Raw genomic sequence first — 21,741 nt, forward strand, 5'->3', positions numbered from 1 at the left:
TACCCCTTACGTTTTTTTCAGTTTTCGGGCGAAAAATCAAGTTTCTCCAATCTTCTCAAAACTCTGGATTATGATAGAGGGCCGCGAGACTTTGACCTGAGCGCAAAAATGGAGGCTCTAGACCCTTCCAGAGCTGAGATATCGAAACTCAAAATTTCGAACCGAAAAAAAAACGACAGTGTTACCCCTTACGTTTTTTTCAGTTTTCGGGCGAAAAATCAAGTTTCTCCAATCTTCTCAAAACTCTGGATTATGATAGAGGGCCGCGAGACTTTGACCTGAGCGCAAAAATGGAGGCTCTAGACCCTTCCAGATCTGAGATATCGAAACTCAAAATTTCGAACCGAAAAAAAAACGACAGTGTTACCCCTTACGTTTTTTTCAGTTTTCGGGCGAAAAATCAAGTTTCTCCAATCTTCTCAAAACTCTGGATTATGATAGAGGGCCGCGAGACTTTGACCTGAGCGCAAAAATGGAGGCTCTAGACCCTTCCAGATCTGAGATATCGAAACTCAAAATTTCGAACCGAAAAAAAAACGACAGTGTTACCCCTTACGTTTTTTTCAGTTTTCGGGCGAAAAATCAAGTTTCTCCAATCTTCTCAAAACTCTGGATTATGATAGAGGGCCGCGAGACTTTGACCTGAGCGCAAAAATGGAGGCTCTAGACCCTTCCAGAGCTGAGATATCGAAACTCAAAATTTCGACCCGAAAAAAAAACGACAGTGTTACCCCTTACGTTTTTTTCAGTTTTCGGACGAAAAATCAAGTTTCCCCAATCTTCTCAAAACTCTGGATTATGATAGAGGGCCGCGAGACTTTGACCTGAGCGCAAAAATGGAGGCTCTAGACCCTTCCAGAGCTGAGATATCGAAACTCAAAATTTCGACCCGAAAAAAAAACGACAGTGTTACCCCTTACGTTTTTTTCAGTTTTCGGGCGAAAAATCAAGTTTCTCCAATCTTCTCAAAACTCTGGATTATGATAGAGGGCCGCGAGACTTTGACCTGAGCGCAAAAATGGAGGCTCTAGACCCTTCCAGATCTGAGATATCGAAACTCAAAATTTCGAACCGAAAAAAAAACGACAGTGTTACACCTTACGTTTTTTTCAGTTTTCGGGCGAAAAATCAAGTTTCTCCAATCTTCTCAAAACTCTGGATTATGATAGAGGGACGCGAGACTTTGACCTGAGCGCAAAAATGGAGGCTCTAGACCCTTCCAGAGCTGAGATATCGAAACTCAAAATTTCGACCCGAAAATAAAACGACAGTGTTACCCCTTACGTTTTTTTCAGTTTTCGGGCGAAAAATCAAGTTTCTCCAATCTTCTCAAAACTCTGGATTATGATAGAGGGCCGCGAGACTTTGACCTGAGCGCAAAAATGTAGGCTCTAGACCCTTCCAGAGCTGAGATATCGAAACTCAAAATTTCAACCCGAAAAAAATACGACAGTGTTACCCCTTACGTTTTTTTCAGTTTTCGGGCGAAAAATCAAGTTTCTCCAATCTTCTCAAAACTCTGGATTATGATAGAGGGCCGCGAGACTTTGACCTGAGCGCAAAAATGGAGGCTCTAGAACCTTCCAGAGCTGAGATATCGAAACTCAAAATTTCGACCCGAAAAAAAAACGACAGTGTTACCCCTTACGTTTTTTTCAGTTTTCGGGCAAAAAATCAAGTTTCTCCAATCTTCTCAAAACTCTGGATTATGATAGAGGGTCGCGAGACTTTGACCTGAGCGCAAAAATGGAGGCTCTAGACCCTTCCAGAGCTGAGATATCGAAACTCAAAATTTTGACCCGAAAAAAAAACGACAGTGTTACCCCTTACGTTTTTTTCAGTTTTCGGGCGAAAAATCAAGTTTCTCCAATCTTCTCAAAACTCTGGATTATGATAGAGGGCCGCGAGACTTTGACCTGAGCGCAAAAATGGAGGCTCTAGACCCTTCCAGAGCTGAGATATCGAAACTCAAAATTTCGACCCGAAAAAAAAAAACGACAGTGTTACCCCTTACGTTTTTTTTCAGTTTTCGGGCGAAAAATCAAGTTTCTCCAATCTTCTCAAAACTCTGGATTATGATAGAGGGCCGCGAGACTTTGACCTGAGCACAAAAATGGAGGCTCTAGACCCTTCCAGAGCTGAGATATCGAAACTCAAAATTTCGACCCGAAAAAAAAAACGACAGTGTTTTCGGGCGAAAAATCAAGTTTCTCCAATCTTCTCAAAACTCTGGATTATGATAGAGGGCCGCGAGACTTTGACCTGAGCGCAAAAATGGAGGCTCTAGACCCTTCCAGAGCTGAGATATCGAAACTCAAAATTTCGACCCGAAAATAAAACGACAGTGTTACCCCTTACGTTTTTTTCAGTTTTCGGGCGAAAAATCAAGTTTCTCCAATCTTCTCAAAACTCTGGATTATGATAGAGGGCCGCGAGACTTTGACCTGAGCGCAAAAATGGAGGCTCTAGACCCTTCCAGAGCTGAGATATCGAAACTCAAAATTTCGAACCGAAAAAAAAACGACAGTGTTACCCCTTACGTTTTTTTCAGTTTTCGGGCGAAAAATCAAGTTTCTCCAATCTTCTCAAAACTCTGGATTATGATAGAGGGACGCGAGACTTTGACCTGAGTGCAAAAATGGAGGCTCTAGACCCTGCCAGAGCTGAGATATCGAAACTCAAAATTTCGACCCGAAAAAAAAAACGACAGTGTTACCCCTTACGTTTTTTTCAGTTTTTGGGCGAAAAATCAAGTTTCTCCAATCTTCTCAAAACTCTGGATTATGATAGAGTGCCGCGAGACTTTGACCTGAGCGCAAAAATGGAGGCTCTAGACCCTTCCAGAGCTGAGATATCGAAACTCAAAATTTCGACCCGAAAATAAAACGACAGTGTTACCCCTTACGTTTTTTTCAGTTTTCGGGCGAAAAATCAAGTTTCTCCAATCTTCTCAAAACTCTGGATTATGATAGAGGGCCGCGAGACTTTGACCTGAGCGCAAAAATGGAGGCTCTAGACCCTTCCAGAGCTGAGATATCGAAACTCAAAATTTCGACCCGAAAAAAAAACGACAGTGTTACCCCTTACGTTTTTTTCAGTTTTCGGGCGAAAAATCAAGTTTCTCCAATCTTCTCAAAACTCTGGATTATGATAGAGGGCCGCGAGACTTTGACCTGAGCGCAAAAATGGAGGCTCTAGACCCTTCCAGAGCTAAGATATCGAAACTCAAAATTTCGACCCGAAAAAAAAAACGACAGTGTTACCCCTTACGTTTTTTTCAGTTTTCGGGCGAAAAATCAAGTTTCTCCAATCTTCTCAAAACTCTGGATTATGATAGAGTGCCGCGAGACTTTGACCTGAGCGCAAAAATGGAGGCTCTAGACCCTTCCAGAGCTGAGATATCGAAAATCAAAATTTCGACCCGAAAATAAAACGACAGTGTTACCCCTTACGTTTTTTCAGTTTTCGGGCGAAAAATCAAGTTTCTCCAATCTTCTCAAAACTCTGGATTATGATAGAGGGCCGCGAGACTTTGACCTGAGCGCAAAAATGGAGGCTCTAGACCCTTCCAGAGCTGAGATATCGAAACTCAAAATTTCGACCCGAAAAAAAAAAACGACAGTGTTACCCCTTACGTTTTTTTTTTTCAGTTTTCGGGCGAAAAATCAAGTTTCTCCAATCTTCTCAAAACTCTGGATTATGATAGAGGGCCGCGAGACTTTGACCTGAGCACAAAAATGGAGGCTCTAGACCCTTCCAGAGCTGAGATATCGAAACTCAAAATTTCGACCCGAAAAAAAAAACGACAGTGTTACCCCTTACGTTTTTTTCAGTTTTCGGGCGAAAAATCAAGTTTCTCCAATCTTCTCAAAACTCTGGATTATGATAGAGTGCCGCGAGACTTTGACCTGAGCGCAAAAATGGAGGCTCTAGACCCTTCCAGAGCTGAGATATCGAAACTCAAAATTTTGACCCGAAAAAAAAACGACAGTGTTACCCCTTACGTTTTTTTCAGTTTTCGGGCGAAAAATCAAGTTTCTCCAATCTTCTCAAAACTCTGGATTATGATAGAGGGCCGCGAGACTTTGACCTGAGCGCAAAAATGGAGGCTCTAGACCCTTCCAGATCTGAGATATCGAAACTCAAAATTTCGAACCGAAAAAAAAACGACAGTGTTACCCCTTACGTTTTTTTCAGTTTTCGGGCGAAAAATCAAGTTTCTCCAATCTTCTCAAAACTCTGGATTATGATAGAGGGACGCGAGACTTTGACCTGAGCGCAAAAATGGAGGCTCTAGACCCTTCCAGAGCTGAGATATCGAAACTCAAAATTTTGACCCGAAAAAAAAACGACAGTGTTACCCCTTACGTTTTTTTCAGTTTTCGGGCGAAAAATCAAGTTTCTCCAATCTTCTCAAAACTCTGGATTATGATAGAGGGCCGCGAGACTTTGACCTGAGCGCAAAAATGGAGGCTCTAGACCCTTCCAGAGCTGAGATATCGAAACTCAAAATTTCGACCCGAAAAAAAAACGACAGTGTTACCCCTTACGTTTTTTTCAGTTTTCGGGCGAAAAATCAAGTTTCTCCAATCTTCTCAAAACTCTGGATTATGATAGAGGGCCGCGAGACTTTGACCTGAGCGCAAAAATGGAGGCTCTAGACCCTTCCAGAGCTGAGATATCGAAACTCAAAATTTCGACCCGAAAAAAAAACGACAGTGTTACCCCTTACGTTTTTTTCAGTTTTCGGGCGAAAAATCAAGTTTCTCCAATCTTCTCAAAACTCTGGATTATGATAGAGGGCCGCGAGACTTTGACCTGAGCGCAAAAATGGAGGCTCTAGACCCTTCCAGAGCTGAGATATCGAAACTCAAAATTTCGACCCGAAAAAAAAACGACAGTGTTACCCCTTACGTTTTTTTCAGTTTTCGGGCGAAAAATCAAGTTTCTCCAATCTTCTCAAAACTCTGGATTATGATAGAGGGCCGCGAGACTTTGACCTGAGCGCAAAAATGGAGGCTCTAGACCCTTCCAGAGCTAAGATATCGAAACTCAAAATTTCGACCCGAAAAAAAAAACGACAGTGTTACCCCTTACGTTTTTTTCAGTTTTCGGGCGAAAAATCAAGTTTCTCCAATCTTCTCAAAACTCTGGATTATGATAGAGTGCCGCGAGACTTTGACCTGAGCGCAAAAATGGAGGCTCTAGACCCTTCCAGAGCTGAGATATCGAAAATCAAAATTTCGACCCGAAAATAAAACGACAGTGTTACCCCTTACGTTTTTTCAGTTTTCGGGCGAAAAATCAAGTTTCTCCAATCTTCTCAAAACTCTGGATTATGATAGAGGGCCGCGAGACTTTGACCTGAGCGCAAAAATGGAGGCTCTAGACCCTTCCAGAGCTGAGATATCGAAACTCAAAATTTCGACCCGAAAAAAAAAACGACAGTGTTACCCCTTACGTTTTTTTTTTTCAGTTTTCGGGCGAAAAATCAAGTTTCTCCAATCTTCTCAAAACTCTGGATTATGATAGAGGGCCGCGAGACTTTGACCTGAGCACAAAAATGGAGGCTCTAGACCCTTCCAGAGCTGAGATATCGAAACTCAAAATTTCGACCCGAAAAAAAAAACGACAGTGTTACCCCTTACGTTTTTTTCAGTTTTCGGGCGAAAAATCAAGTTTCTCCAATCTTCTCAAAACTCTGGATTATGATAGAGTGCCGCGAGACTTTGACCTGAGCGCAAAAATGGAGGCTCTAGACCCTTCCAGAGCTGAGATATCGAAACTCAAAATTTTGACCCGAAAAAAAAACGACAGTGTTACCCCTTACGTTTTTTTCAGTTTTCGGGCGAAAAATCAAGTTTCTCCAATCTTCTCAAAACTCTGGATTATGATAGAGGGCCGCGAGACTTTGACCTGAGCGCAAAAATGGAGGCTCTAGACCCTTCCAGATCTGAGATATCGAAACTCAAAATTTCGAACCGAAAAAAAAACGACAGTGTTACCCCTTACGTTTTTTTCAGTTTTCGGGCGAAAAATCAAGTTTCTCCAATCTTCTCAAAACTCTGGATTATGATAGAGGGACGCGAGACTTTGACCTGAGCGCAAAAATGGAGGCTCTAGACCCTTCCAGAGCTGAGATATCGAAACTCAAAATTTTGACCCGAAAAAAAAACGACAGTGTTACCCCTTACGTTTTTTTCAGTTTTCGGGCGAAAAATCAAGTTTCTCCAATCTTCTCAAAACTCTGGATTATGATAGAGGGCCGCGAGACTTTGACCTGAGCGCAAAAATGGAGGCTCTAGACCCTTCCAGAGCTGAGATATCGAAACTCAAAATTTCGACCCGAAAAAAAAACGACAGTGTTACCCCTTACGTTTTTTTCAGTTTTCGGGCGAAAAATCAAGTTTCTCCAATCTTCTCAAAACTCTGGATTATGATAGAGGGCCGCGAGACTTTGACCTGAGCGCAAAAATGGAGGCTCTAGACCCTTCCAGAGCTGAGATATCGAAACTCAAAATTTCGACCCGAAAAAAAAACGACAGTGTTACCCCTTACGTTTTTTTCAGTTTTCGGGCGAAAAATCAAGTTTCTCCAATCTTCTCAAAACTCTGGATTATGATAGAGGGCCGCGAGACTTTGACCTGAGCGCAAAAATGGAGGCTCTAGACCCTTCCAGAGCTGAGATATCGAAACTCAAAATTTCGACCCGAAAAAAAAAACGACAGTGTTACCCCTTACGTTTTTTTCAGTTTTCGGGCGAAAAATCAAGTTTCTCCAATCTTCTCAAAACTCTGGATTATGATAGAGGGCCGCGAGACTTTGACCTGAGCGCAAAAATGGAGGCTCTAGACCCTTCCAGAGCTGAGATATCGAAACTCAAAATTTCGACCCGAAAAAAAAAACGACAGTGTTACCCCTTACGTTTTTTTCAGTTTTCGGGCGAAAAATCAAGTTTCTCCAATCTTCTCAAAACTCTGGATTATGATAGAGGGCCGCGAGACTTTGACCTGAGCGCAAAAATGGAGGCTCTAGACCCTTCCAGAGCTGAGATATCGAAACTCAAAATTTTGACCCGAAAAAAAAAACGACAGTGTTACCCCTTACGTTTTTTTCAGTTTTCGGGCGAAAAATCAAGTTTCTCCAATCTTCCCAAAACTCTGGATTATGATAGAGGGCCGCGAGACTTTGACCTGAGCGCAAAAATGGAGGCTCTAGACCCTTCCAGAGCTGAGATATCGAAACTCAAAATTTCGACCCGAAAAAAAAACGACAGTGTTACCCCTTACGTTTTTTTCAGTTTTCGGGCGAAAAATCAAGTTTCTCCAATCTTCTCAAAACTCTGGATTATGATAGAGGGACGCGAGACTTTGACCTGAGCGCAAAAATGGAGGCTCTAGACCCTTCCAGAGCTGAGATATCGAAACTCAAAATTTCGACCCGAAAAAAAAAACGACAGTGTTACCCCTTACGTTTTTTTCAGTTTTCGGGCGAAAAATCAAGTTTCTCCAATCTTCTCAAATCTCTGGATTAGGATAGAGTGCCGCGAGACTTTGACCTGAGCACAAAAATGGAGGCTCTAGACCCTTCCAGAGCTGAGATATCGAAACTCAAAATTTCGACCCGAAAATAAAACGACAGTGTTACCCCTTACGTTTTTTTCAGTTTTCGGGCGAAAAATCAAGTTTCTCCAATCTTCTCAAAACTCTGGATTATGATAGAGGGCCGCGAGACTTTGACCTGAGCGCAAAAATGGAGGCTCTAGACCCTTCCAGAGCTGAGATATCGAAACTCAAAATTTCGACCCGAAAAAAAAACGACAGTGTTACCCCTTACGTTTTTTTCAGTTTTCGGGCGAAAAATCAAGTTTCTCCAATCTTCTCAAAACTCTGGATTATGATAGAGGGCCGCGAGACTTTGACCTGAGCGCAAAAATGGAGGCTCTAGACCCTTCCAGAGCTAAGATATCGAAACTCAAAATTTCGACCCGAAAAAAAAAACGACAGTGTTACCCCTTACGTTTTTTTCAGTTTTCGGGCGAAAAATCAAGTTTCTCCAATCTTCTCAAAACTCTGGATTATGATAGAGGGCCGCGAGACTTTGACCTGAGCGCAAAAATGGAGGCTCTAGACCCTTCCAGAGCTGAGATATCGAAACTCAAAATTTCGACCCGAAAAAAAAAACGACAGTGTTACCCCTTACGTTTTTTTCAGTTTTCGGGCGAAAAATCAAGTTTCTCCAATCTTCTCAAAACTCTGGATTATGATAGAGTGCCGCGAGACTTTGACCTGAGCGCAAAAATGGAGGCTCTAGACCCTTCCAGAGCTGAGATATCGAAACTCAAAAATTCGACCCGAAAAAAAAACGACAGTGGTACCCCTTTCGTGTTTTTTTTTTTCGGGCGAAAAATTAATTTCTCCAATCTTCCCAAAACTCTGGATTTTGATAGAGGGCAGTGAGACTTAAACCTGAGTGCAAAAATGGAGGCTCTAAACCCTTCCAGAGCTGAGATATCGAAACTAAAAAATTCAACCCCCCAAAAAAAAACGACAGTGGTACCCCTTTCGTTTTTTTTTTTTTTTTCGAGCGAAAAATTAAGTTTCTCCAATCTTCTCAAAACTCTGGATTCTGATAGAGGGCCATGAGACTTAGACGTGAGTGCAAAAATGGAGGCTCTAGACCAGGGATGGGCAACTTTGATGAGAGTGAGGGCCACAAATATTTTATCATCACTATCCGAGGGCCAAATCTCACCTACAGAGGGAAGTTTACAGTTAATGAGATACTTGTGGTTTCTCTTGCTGGCGTACAATAGACTGGATGTCAATGTTAGTGCAGCCAATCCTCATGAGCTGAAACAGAACGTCATCGCTGATCCTGTTTCTCTCTTTCGACTTGATATATTTCATTTCCCTTTGAATTCTGTAAATAGGTAGTCTGTTTCCCATATCGTCTGAAAAGTGCGATTTTCTTGGTTCAGTTTTCTTTTTTTCCCGCTCATGGTTCTCTTCATCGTTGACTGTAGTGACGCTGGTCAGAGTCGTCCAACTAAGCATGTTTTCACGAAGGCGCCCTCTATCGGTATACTTTATCATAACATTTGGAATTGGTTCAGATGCGCAACCCGTTTTCAAAAATGGAGTCTCTAGACCCTTCCAGAGCTGAGATATTGAGATTTTTATAATGGCATAATTGCTACGTGCACTCAATATCTCAGCTCTGGAAGGGTCTAGAGCCTCCATTTTTGCACTCAGGTCTAAGTCTTGTGACCCTCTATCAGAATCCAGAGTTTTGAGAAGATTGGATAAACTTATTTTTTTGCATCGAAAAAAAACCGAAAGGGTTACCACTGTCGTTTTTTTGGGGGGGTCGAAATTTTGAGTTTCTCTGATCTTCTTGAAAGTCTGGATTCTGATAGAGGGCAATGAGACTTAGACCTGAGTACAAAAATGGAGGCTCTAGACCCTTCCAGAGCTGAGATATTGAGATCCCACGTAGCATTTATGACATTATAAAAATAGTGGGTTCGCGGATGGTGGAATTTTGGGACGGCGCTTGGTGCCACGGACCCCGGGGGGCCTGCTGAGTGCAGTAAAATAGTTTTTGTCACGACAGAAACTTTAGATTAAATGTCTATCAAATATACTAAATATGGATATTTTTCTTACATCTTCATCTTCCTCATTACTTGAACTTATATGTTCAAGCACTTCAGAACTGTATATTCTGCACATGAAAAAGTTTCCAAAATGTATCTGTGATATATATATATATATATATATATATATATGTATATATATATATATATATATATATTATAAAATATATATATTTTTTTTTTAAAAAGAAAGGCTTTCAAACTTACTGTTCTAATGGACAGACACACTTAAAAAAAATCCTGATTTGAAACGTGCAATTCTACAGTTGATTTTTAACTTTAATTAATAAGTTCAATCTTTCTATTTTACATGCAAACTATGAAATACTGGCAAAAATATATACAAAATGTATATACACCTTAGAAAATGTTGCTTGCTTCTGTGTTTGGAGTGAAGTGCTGCCATGCTTCTCTTCAATGTAGAGTTGTTTTTAAATATAATTACTACATGCAGAGCTTTACTGGCATTTGATTGGATGACAAACGTCCAGTCTCATGGACTGCAGGCTTTAAACTAGGTGAAATGCTCCAGAAGTTTAAAAAAAGGGGGCTGAAATGTGATGTCCGTTGTAATGGACACAGGGTCTGAATGGGTTAAATAATAAATAAGAGATATCTTGGCAAAATATCTGGTGTAGCTTCCATAATTCAACAATAATGGGGAAAGCATGATTTTCAAATCTACAGCCACTAGTTGTATTGATTGTATTGGATGTAAACGCTAATCATGAACTGCTTTTCTTCAGCATTCTTACCAACATACTGGATGTGCACCAGAACATGGGCTACTGTCCTCAGTTTGATGCCATAGATGAACTGCTGACGGGAAGGGAGCACCTGTACCTGTACGCGCGGCTCCGCGGGATCCCTGAATCTGAGATTAGCAGAGTAAGACTCACAGTCTGACCCCTCATTCATCACCACATGACACACACCAGGACAAGAACATAGCACATTACACTTGAACACATACTTCACAGCATTCTGATACAATCATCATGTATGACTGTATGTTTTCTGTAGGTGGCAGAATGGGGCGTTCAGAAGCTGGGTCTGTCTGAATATGCCGGAAACTGTGCTGGGACATACAGCGGGGGCAACAAGAGGAAGCTGTCTACTGCTATTGCTATGATTGGCTGTCCTCCTTTAGTGCTCCTGGTATGTTTTTCCTAAGCATTGTCAGTGTCATTGAGCAAAACAAAACATTGGTGTAATGTAACCCTGTAAATGTGCGTAGGATGAGCCCACCACAGGAATGGACCCTCACTCCCGTCGGTTCCTGTGGACCGCCATTCTGAGTATCATCCGTGATGGGAGGGCAGTCGTTTTGACGTCACACAGGCAAGTATTTATCAGTTTCCCAAACAGGATGTAATTTAATAAATAATGAAGTATACAGTCAGTCGCACTGTGTGTGAAGAGCATAATTTATCACTTTACAGCTTATACCATGTGTGTGTGTATAAATATATATATATATATATATATATATATATATATATATATATATATATATATGTGTGTGTGTGTGTATACTATATTTTTCATTGTATATATAAATATACTGAAAAAGATTAGATATTTTATCTGTTCACTTGCATGTCATGTTGCCATTAACCAGCATCAGAGAACAGTGAACATGCAAATGTGTTGTTAAATTATCTAAATATATATTTACAATTACACAGGTACTTCAATCACATGCATAGCTTTTTAGTTTCTTTATATATATATATATATATATATATATAATACAAATAGATTTGAAAGAAATAACTAAGTGTCCAAATATTATTTTAATGTATTAATCATTATTATTCAGATAAAATTAAAATATTTCTACATTTATGTGTTTGTTTGTTTGCATTTACAGTATGGAAGAATGTGAAGCTCTTTGTACTCGTTTGGCCATCATGGTTAATGGGACATTTAAATGTCTGGGCACAATACAGCATCTGAAATACAAGTAAGTATATTGTTTTAGAATGTTTCATACAGATTGATATATAATATTATTGCGCTTTTTGGAACAAGGGGCTTCACAGAGACTGAAACTAAACAGAAAGTTACAGGCGGACTGGGAATATAGGTGCTGCAATGATGTCAAATATGTGAATAATAAGGTGTTTTTGAACATTAAAGCATGAAATCCTATTCTAGTAGACCCCAAAAACGAAATCAAGAATTTGTCATTTTTGAATTTGCATAATAGGTCCCCTTCAAATGTTCAACTTTTAATGCTGATATGCATAACAATCTCTATCAAATGGTTAACAAAACAAGTGCATACTTGATTTTGTGTGTATTGATTGTACTTGTGGACAGGTTTGGAGGTGGTTATGTAGTAACGATGAAGATCAAAGCTGCAAAAGCAGGCCTGACTCCTGACCTGGGCCCGGCCGAGTCCTTCATGGAAAGCAGCTTCCCGGGATGTATACAGCGAGAGAAACACTACAACACTTTACAATATGAAATCGCCACCAGTTCACTGGCACGAATCTTCCAGCTGGTGTTGACCAACAAAGAGAGATTGAACATTGAGGACTACTCTGTGTCTCAGACCACATTAGACCAGGTGAGATTTGATTAAGTATCAAGCAACAAATCTCTTTCATATGCATGTCAATCTATACCAGCTGCTCACAGCATGTTAAGACTTAAGTTATTTTAGCATTTCCTTTTGACCATGCACAGACAGGAAAAAAATGATTTTATTCTGTGAAACGAACATGCTGTGCTTTAGGGACCGTCCATTAGAAATGAATTATTGGTTGAAAAACCCATTTGGAGATTGAATTCGATCAGGACTGACAGCTCATCAGTTTCCCTGCCTTACAGGTGTTTGTGAGTTTTGCCAAGCAGCAGTCAGGAGAGGAAGATACTGTCCCACCTCATCTCAGAGCATCAGGACCAAGACGAGAGAAAAAGATCTCACCACTACAAAGAGTAACGTCAAAAAACAGATAGAATGAACTCTGATGCTTCAAAGGGACAGTGATTATGTGTTTATAAAGTTCCCTAAAGCCTTTTATATATGTATTTATACACGCAAAACCAACTGCATCTATATTAAGTTTAAAAAAATGACAGATTTAGATATTTTTGAACATCTGCCCTTAGTCCACAGCACTTTGAGCCAAAGGTCCATCTCCACCCAATGAAAGAAAACCTTCGTTGGTACAGTAATGTTGATGAATTGATGCAGGTCAGGTGATGTAGATGTATAAAACTCTTGAAAAATACTTCTAAGTTGTTGCACACAAAACTTGCTTTAGGTTCCCATACAATCTGAAATGTTCGTTTGTAAATATTAGTGTTGCAATTTTTCTTTGTTGTACAAATCTTTCAAACGCTGAATGAAAGAGCATCTGCTACAGCAGTGCCTGTGTATGCACTCACCAAAATGCTTCATTCTAATAAAACTTTGATAATGTGTTGATTTTGTACTGGTTAAACCAACAGTATAAGCTTAAATAAATTTGAAATCTGTAATCAGAACCTGAAACGTGTGCAGATTTGCAAAAAAGTGATTTTTTTTTTATTGTTACTCATTCTAGGGGTCAGCTGGCTGGCACTTTCTCTGAAACTCTTTACTTGGTTTGAGTTTTTTATGCAGTGAATACACACATCTACCAACAACCAAACCCTGCTGACCTCATGGCATAGACCGTGAAAATCAGTGAGTAAATGTGTCTGTTTTGAGGAATAGAGTTTCAATTGTATTCATCAGTACATATTTTAAGCAAATATAGTTTTTATATGCAATAACACAACAGATGGTTTTCAATAACAATAAAAACTATTCTGTCAGATTGTTTTACCATATCGTGAAAATACTGACATTTGAAAAATCACTTATTTCTGAGAAATAAAAATCTTCAGTAACATTTTCTTTACTACAAAAACACTGATACATTCTGCAAAATGTTTTAATAGAATACAAAAATTAATAACAATAAAACAGGATCATACTGTACACCATGTTTTCAGCTTGATGGTCTGAAGAGTATTAGGCTATGTTTACACGGAAACGATTCTGAAGAGAAAACGCAAAAGTGGCGTTGCGTTATCACTTTTTATTCTGCGTTTAGACGAGCGTTTTGGGTGGGAAATCCGCGTGCATATGATGATACAAAAGTGTGTGAAATTCAATGTAGTGTGCACTCCAGGCGGCTAGGAATGCATACTACAACACCACCAAGTCCGCGCGCCTGCGTACAACCTTCACAGTCAAGCAGACTTTTGCGTTTTTACCCTTTACACGGGAACGCGGCGGTGGAGCGTTTTTAAGATTTCCACTCTGGAGGGTGGTTTCTCTTTTTTGTGTTTTTAAGCCTCAAAAATGCTGTCGCCGTGTAAACAAAAGGCACATCCGATAAAATATTTTGTACGTTTTCACCCACGAGCGTTCTCGTGTAAACAGGGCCTTTAGTCACTGTCAGTAGGCTATATCTTCCTTGACTTTGAAGTATAACCTCAGTCAATGCTCAGTAAGCCTCTTTATAATTAATACAGTAATAGTAATTAATCACCAGTTAGTACTTTGGAGAGTACATCACAAACTTAATTGTGTCTAAAAAAACTAGGTCTGAAAAAAAAAAGTCCAATGACCAAAGTGCATGTAGATTCATCGTCTATCCAACAGATCTAGAAGAAGAGTGGAATAATGGCTGTTCTCAGATCAGGATAGTCTTCAAATTGCTGGGCGTAGGTGTTATGCTTTGCCCGAGCCCATATAGTCATCTGAATAAACCCCAAAAATGCGAAAACTCCAACTGCAGAAATATGAAGCATTCATGTTTCTCATCAAGCAGGTGCAGAAAATACATATAATTTACAAAAAAAGATCATTTTCAACATTCATAATGTTGAGGACCATTATTAATAATTGAGTACCAATAATAATTGAACACCAAATAATGATATTATAATGATTTTTTAAGGACCATGTGACTGAAGACTGGAGTAATGATGCTGAAAATACAGCTTTGGCATCATAGGAATTTACAGTTGTACTGTATTTTTGATCACATAAACGCAGCCTGGTAAGCAAGATACTTCTTTAAAAGGATTATAAAACGTTTCACCATATAATCAGCATAAATATTTAAAAATTGAAAGATTGTTGCCTGAAAAAAGCACAATATTAAATATAGCTAATTAATTTTGTGTCATAAATACAGGTTTCGATTTGATATGTGGTCTCAGACATTTGGACTCAGCAGTTGGTTTGTAACACTGTGTACCTGGAACACACTGTGTCATGACTGTGAAGCTGATCCATGATCCCACCTGGAAATAAATGCAGTTGATTCAAATTTTGCATCACTACACAAAACAATATTTCCACAAGGATACTTTTACCAGAAACATTTCACACAACATATCTGTGAGGTATCTGTTCTCTACAGGTGTGGACACAACCTCAGACGTTCCGAATGTCTCATTTACTGCTTTTTTGACATGATAAAGCTTACTTTGTTCACATGACAAACCTCATATGTGTAGTTTGGGCAGGACACGAAGAAAAACAGCCAGGTGAATGGATTCTTTGTGGGATAAGGGATCTCTGTAGGTCTGGACCCTGTCGGTGTGAGAAGATCGTAAGGTTATGAGGTAATGAAAACTGGATATAACTGGATAATATTCAAGAAACTAAAGAGTTAAAGGTCTATTCAGGGGATTGTCTAGTCTGTGAAGCAGGTATTAATTACATATAATTTTACAGCACACACCCACGCATTTCTTTATGAAATGGAAGAAAGAAATGGTAATTAATCACAATCACTGGGTTCACTGTCTGACTTGATCGGTCATGATTACACCCACACAACTAAAGAGATGAATCTCTATAGGGCTCACCATTACAGCTGATTCGATTCAGAATTAGATGGACTGAGAGATTGCCAAACTCGCAGACCTGAATAAAAATGATGGAGAAAAAAAAGCTACACTTTGGTGAAATCATGTTCACCTGCAGCCAATAGAATTAGCGTGATTTCACATGAGCTGAAACCAAGAACCCAAAGCGTAAACAACCTGATGGAGTGTCTCGTTACCTACTCAGGGAACTCGGGTTACAGTCCTAACCTGAGAGGCTTTTAGCTGATCTCAGATCAGTTTTTATAAATTTGTAGACATTTCTAAAAACACATTTGTATAATGAAAAGGAAGAGTTGTAGTTAAACGTTTATCTATAAAACAAACAAAACAAGCCCTACAAATTCAATAAATAACACATGATATACAGACACTTCATATTTAATGGTATTAGAGGATTTGTTAAGCTTTTAGCATAGATTACATTTTGAATACAATAGTAGAATAAAATAGAATTTGCAATTGGTTTGTAAAAGGTATTTGTATACACGTATACAAAACATGTCTTTGTATGCATGTTTTGAGTTTTCTCTGATTTTGCAAAGCACAAGTGAATGACTAATGCACAGCATGCAATATCCAAAAAAAAAAAAAATTGGTCCTAACAGCAGTGTTGTAGTACTCTCGAGACCGGACTCGGTCTCGAGACCATATTTTAATGGTCTTGGTCTTGTCATGGACTCGTGTCCATTTGGACTCGGAATTGACTCGTACTCGAACATTTTTTTTTTTCAGGACTCGGAATTATTCCCGAGTCCACTTGAGTTCAATTAAAAATATTTTTCATGATTATTAATGTATGTTAATAAAATATTTCTTTAAATTGATTGACATGCCCAGTGATTGATTTTCTAGTGCGTAACTGCGCATGACAAATTGTAATAAAATTACTTTTAACACCACCTACTATGTGGCCTTTTTACCCTAAACTGATCATATTTTTAAACTCTACGTAAATTCAGTAAAAAAAAAAAAAAAAAAAAAAGGATTTCTCTAAGTAAATAAAAGTAAATTAGGTAATCAACCCTGGTCTCGGTCTCGACTCGGACTCGACCGTCTCTGGTCCCGGACTCGACTCTCTATGGACTCGGTCTTGACTCGGACTCGACTCTCTCTGGTCTCGGTGTCGACTCGGACTCGAGTGAGGTGGTCTCGACTACAACACTGCCTAACAGCTCTAAAATATTTATCAATATAATAGGTTTATCAAACTTGGATAAATGCATGATTTAGAAAAGATGACCTTTTGCACTTTCATTATTAAAATAATAATAATAATAATAAAAGAAGTTACATAAAATAGCTTTAAATATTTGACTTTAATTAATAGAGATTTTGACATACCAAAAACATTACCAGCGCAGAGTAGATTTGAAGTCTCCCATAGCCTAGAGAAACAATTAGCAGTTAATCAGAGGGAAACAAACTTATCTAATGTGTGAAATGAGCACTTACTTGGTGGTGTGTAGAGCGGATGATTGATGTAATATGCCTGCCATGCTGCAAATCCCCAGTAGTACAAACAGAGCTAAAGAAATGACATTATAAATGTGTGTGAGGATCACTTAACACAACTGCTCAAAGAATAATACCAGACTTAATGTTGAAGGGAAACCTTAAATGTATATCTGAGCCATGTTTTACTTAATTTAAGCCGTCTCATTTGCTGCATTGTTAGCATTTGTGCAGGCAATATTTTGAATGACTCTTCCATATGGGCAAACCATTCCCAGTGTGTTGACAGATACTGTAGGGGCATCGTTTAAACCAGCAAGACGACACTTAATGGAAAACAGCCAAATATCCCCCCCTAAAGCTCCTCAATGCTTCACTGACACCACTGAACTAATGCCAATGCCATAAGCACTTCAGACACATTATCTAATGTGCCAAGACAGGAGCAATTGTGACAATATGACTTTGGAATGTTGTCTTATTTTTTTAGTGCATGAAAACAGCAAGGGCGATATTAAATACAGAGAAAGAAAAAAGTAAATAATTCATGAATATATTAAATAAAAAAAATACAGACATAAACATACCAGCATTATGGTGCGTAAAGGTAACGTTCCGTCAGAAAAGCGATGGATAAAAATAGTTTCCACGAGTCTCTTGATGTAATGAAGAGAGTGGCACCAACAAGCCAGCCTGTATCAACAGGGTCCAAGATAAACCACTTGAAAACTGTTTACCACGCGTTTGGTAAATTATTCATGATTTATTTTCACACTGAAAGAAAAAGTTACACGAGCTGCATTTTTTAAAACTTAAAAATGTGCTTCATGTGGTAGCATCTAAAGTCAAAAATACTATTTAACACCACTGAACCAACCTTAACGCATTAGGTTGCACCAACAAAATAAGAATAAACTAAATGTAAAGGTGATCAATTTTCTGTTCACTAGAATTCATCAATTTCAGCTCATCAGAACATGATTTTTCACGTTGTAGCATAAACCACTCACTCGACAACTTTTAATGGACTTCGGGTGTAGTCATACTCAGGCACGTAGATGTATGGAAGCCGATAGTAGAACAGCAGGTACATGAAAAGAGGTCCAAGACACTCTGCTAGAAATACCTACAATCAGCCCCCAACAAAAACACAATTACTGGCACGCACACAGTATGAACTGCTATTGTGTAAATAAGCATGCTTATGTAAAATAAGATTGCTTTCTTTACCATAGTCCAGCCTAACTGTGGGCCGAGGTCCTGGAAAAACATTGTTGCAGTCGTGCCAACTGGTAGATCCTCCAGCACATCATCATCACTGAGGGCCTTTCCCCCTGAGAATCAATCAAGTCAGTCATAACATAAATATCAAGAGGAATGCACCTCAGTTTAGGTATATATTACAAAAACAACATTTTTTTTTTTTGACCAAATGGTTAAAGAGTCAGACTGGTATCCCAAGGTTCTGTGTTTGATTCTCAATTCTGGCAGGAAATGACTAAGGTGCACCTAACCCCCAAATGCTCCCTGAGCGTTTCACCGCAAAAAAAAAAAAAAAAAAAAAAAAAAAAAAAGAAGAAGAAAAAAGAAAAAAGCTCCCCACTGGTGTGAGTGTGTGTCCATATTTGCTGTGTCACACTTCTCACTACTCCTAATGTGTGTGCAGAGGGCAAATTCCGAGTATGGGTTACCACACTTGGCTTTCATTTTCATAAATAATGCGCAGTATGAACAGCTTTAGTTTTTTGAAAGCAGCAATTTTCTCACTCTCTCACTTCTCCAATGTGAAATGATGCCTGATATTCTGGCAGGAGAATTGCAGATGCACACATATGTTCTAAGATTGCAATAGCATCTGGTGTGTGAGGTATTAATTATCTCTGTTTTTATTTTACTTTCTACTTTGAAGGTTCTCTTCAGAACAGAATAGAAAATATTAAATAATAAATAAAAAGTAAGTTTACCAGGATGCAGCTTCAGTGCCTGTCTTGATGGATAAAACTTGGGATCTGCAAGGATTTCAAGAATTCTAATATTTAGAAAAGCTTGGTCATATTACTGTACTATATAAATATGTAAGCTTCCAAGCTTGAATAAGCATATCAAATTAAGTCTTTGACTCTTTAAGAATAGAAATCACTTACAAATTTTGTGCAACAATGTCTTGATCTCTGCAACGGTGGCGTTTGGCTCCACCTGAGGAAGCAAGAGGCATTTGTTTACTCAAATATGATTTATGGCCCATGTAAGTGATGTTAACAAAAACAATTCAATTTTTTTTTTTTCCTTTTTCGCTGAAAAACCTTTTCAACTTTTCAAATTTTTGCTTTGGCAACTATTACAGTACTACTAAAGCTGAAATAAAAATCAATAAAAACAAAATTAATTTTTCTTTTTTTAAAGTGATAATCAAAAACACAACAAAATAACTTAATATAAAATATATTCAGAAGAAAATCCAATTAGACAATATTAAAAAAAAAAAATCTAAATAATAATAAATACTATAACAGCATATGAATATTAAAACAACACTGCTCAATGCAAACACACACACCTTATCCAGGTAGCAGAGTTGTGCCTTGCTCTTGGTGTCCAGGATCTCCACCTCAAAAAAGACATAATTCTTATCCTTGGTGTCCGTGGCACCAGCTTTCAGGCCGTGTTCACACCTGATCTTTATGAACTGGGCTACGGTGAAGAGATCCCTTAAGTCCATGATGCCTACTGAGGGCTGTTTAGGTGAACCCTGAAGTTGGTATACTTATGCCAGGGGGCAAAGTGATCAGACCCTCACAGTCACGTGGTAAGAGATGGCATGCTAGATGACCTCACAGGCATATCCATTTGAGTATCACAGCAAGAGTATATGTATGACATAGTTGCATAATTTGGCTTAGGTTACCACATTTTGAGATTCAAAAACGCTGTCAATCATGCAAGACTTTATATTTCCAGAAAACAGGGCAAATATGTCATGTCATACATTACTTGGAGTATTTGTGAGGTGTGTCTGCAGAAGTGTGTCTCTATGTAGTACACGGACGCACGCCAGCTGAGAGATATGAGGGGCATGTCTTGGGATTCGGAGCTGCAAGCTGGTCTAAATTTGTCTCTGACGGTGAGGGGCAATTCATCAGCCCTGCTGTACCCCTGAACTCCAATAACACTGCCAACTATCATATCATCAAGTGCTTGAGTTTAATCCTTCTGGTAAGGGGAGACGACCCCCCATCAAGCTTTAATAACGTAGGACTTTCATTGACATATAACCTTGATTATCAGCTTTAAATGAAGAAAAGTAAAGCCCTCTTGATGAGATATCAGCCCACTGTGAACGTAGATATGTGACCACACACAGAGATAGACCATAACAGAGTCATCCTCAGGAACCCTCTTATTCTACATATCAAGTTAAATGTAGGTCCTGATTAATAATAAAAATCATTTTAAATATATTTTTTAAATCATTGCTATTATTTAAATAAATAATGTTTAATTATTATTAATGTCTACAATTATTTCTAATAATAATAATAAAACTAACAAATACAATAAGGGCTATCCCCTTCGGGGCTTGGCCCCTAATAATTATTTCTGCCACAATGATAAAATATCAACAGCAACTCAGCTTAAAATAATAACAATTATAATGGTAACTAACACTTTACAATAAGGTTTTATTTGTTGACACCAGTTAATGCATTAGTAGTTAACAATCTAACAATGATAACATATTTTTTTTTGCAGAATTCATTAAGCTTTGTTAATATATATTTTTTTAAATTAAATATAAATATTTATAAAATCTGTTTTTATTTACCCTCATAATGCATTCATGACCTGGAAGAGAAACACAATTTTACAAAAATGTGGCAATTATCAAAACACACTTTTTTTTTTTTTTATAGTTTTTAGATATAACACACTTTGAAGTTACACCTTTTGCATATCCATTATTAAGTTAATTATGAATTAATATTTAGCACGCTATGTATGGTGTTCTTTTGTTATCCTTTGGAGACCCATATGAATTCATAAATTACTAGACCTGATAGGGTCTAAGAATATCAGTAAAAAAATATTGGATAACTTTAGTTAAATGTAACCATTAATTATTCTAATAATTTTATTTGTTAACTTAATTGTATCACTGGTGAGTCATTAGGACACATGTGGCACACAAAAAAAAAGAGTTCAGCAAAACATTCATTGCATTCAAATATTTAAATGTTTCCATTTAAAACAAAATATCTGAGAGGGGGAAAACAAATCCAAAATGTAATTCAAGTAATTACCTCAAAATAGGCAACTCTATTAATGACTCCATGTCTCCTCCAGTCCTCCAGGTGAAATCCATGCCACACAATTGATTCCCAGCCTCTGAAAGACTCACTGTTTTCATCCAGCATGTCCATGTGAGCAGAACAGGCCATAATTCCTCAAATGAAACCTTCTCTTGCCTTTGTTGAATAAGATGTTAACGGTCCACTAAATATCTTCTGCTGGATCCTAATGAGGATGTCAAATGGAGAATAAGTGCTCAACTGCTGGAAATAAATAGACAGTTGTCTCCAGTGATCAATACAGTGGATAATTAGCCATAGAAGCAGGCATACATCAAGAGCTGCTGAGGATGGACAAATGCACTAATTACAGGGACTGACTGAACAGTGTGCAGAAAGCAGAGGGTAAGTGCTGTTCTAATGGGAGGTATAGTGGGTGAGTTTCTTTCATAATGAGCGATT

General features: G+C 38.5%; 2 protein-coding genes across 3 annotated transcripts in view; one reads left to right on the forward strand and one right to left on the reverse strand.

Moving 5' to 3' along the window:
• abca4b (ATP binding cassette subfamily A member 4b) overlaps window positions 1–12,687 on the forward strand; it is a 134,922-nt gene extending 122,235 nt beyond the window's left edge. The window contains exons 44-49 of the mRNA XM_089131364.1: window positions 10,405–10,546; window positions 10,682–10,816; window positions 10,896–10,999; window positions 11,532–11,624; window positions 11,984–12,233; window positions 12,497–12,687. Of these exons, the coding sequence (XP_088987490.1) occupies window positions 10,405–10,546; window positions 10,682–10,816; window positions 10,896–10,999; window positions 11,532–11,624; window positions 11,984–12,233; window positions 12,497–12,625 (853 nt within the window). The 3' untranslated portion in view covers window positions 12,626–12,687. The remainder of the gene's footprint in view (window positions 1–10,404; window positions 10,547–10,681; window positions 10,817–10,895; window positions 11,000–11,531; window positions 11,625–11,983; window positions 12,234–12,496) is intronic.
• Window positions 12,688–13,207: 520 nt separating this feature from the next.
• Window positions 13,208–21,741, reverse strand: tecrl2b (trans-2,3-enoyl-CoA reductase-like 2b). Of its 2 annotated transcripts, XM_089131365.1 has the most exons (13): window positions 21,292–21,741; window positions 19,545–19,601; window positions 19,138–19,183; window positions 18,958–19,002; window positions 18,224–18,327; window positions 18,004–18,119; window positions 17,581–17,686; window positions 16,994–17,066; window positions 16,883–16,926; window positions 15,521–15,578; window positions 15,154–15,242; window positions 14,905–14,950; window positions 13,208–14,433 (listed from the first exon to the last, which is right to left on the reverse strand). In XM_089131365.1, exons 1-13 carry the CDS (start codon window positions 21,427–21,429, stop codon window positions 14,306–14,308), a joined length of 1,050 nt encoding a protein of 349 aa, XP_088987491.1. In that variant the 5' UTR covers window positions 21,430–21,741; the 3' UTR covers window positions 13,208–14,305. The 2 variants fall into 2 exon arrangements, with proteins under 2 accessions (XP_088987491.1, XP_039531893.1); XM_039675959.2 differs by lacking the exon at window positions 21,292–21,741 and having other exon boundaries at window positions 19,138–19,189; window positions 19,551–19,749.

The sequence above is a fragment of the Pimephales promelas genome, chromosome 5, assembly GCF_988280905.1.
Source record: "Pimephales promelas chromosome 5, fPimPro1.hap1.1, whole genome shotgun sequence".
In the NCBI taxonomy this organism is placed as follows: Eukaryota; Metazoa; Chordata; class Actinopteri; order Cypriniformes; family Leuciscidae; genus Pimephales; species Pimephales promelas.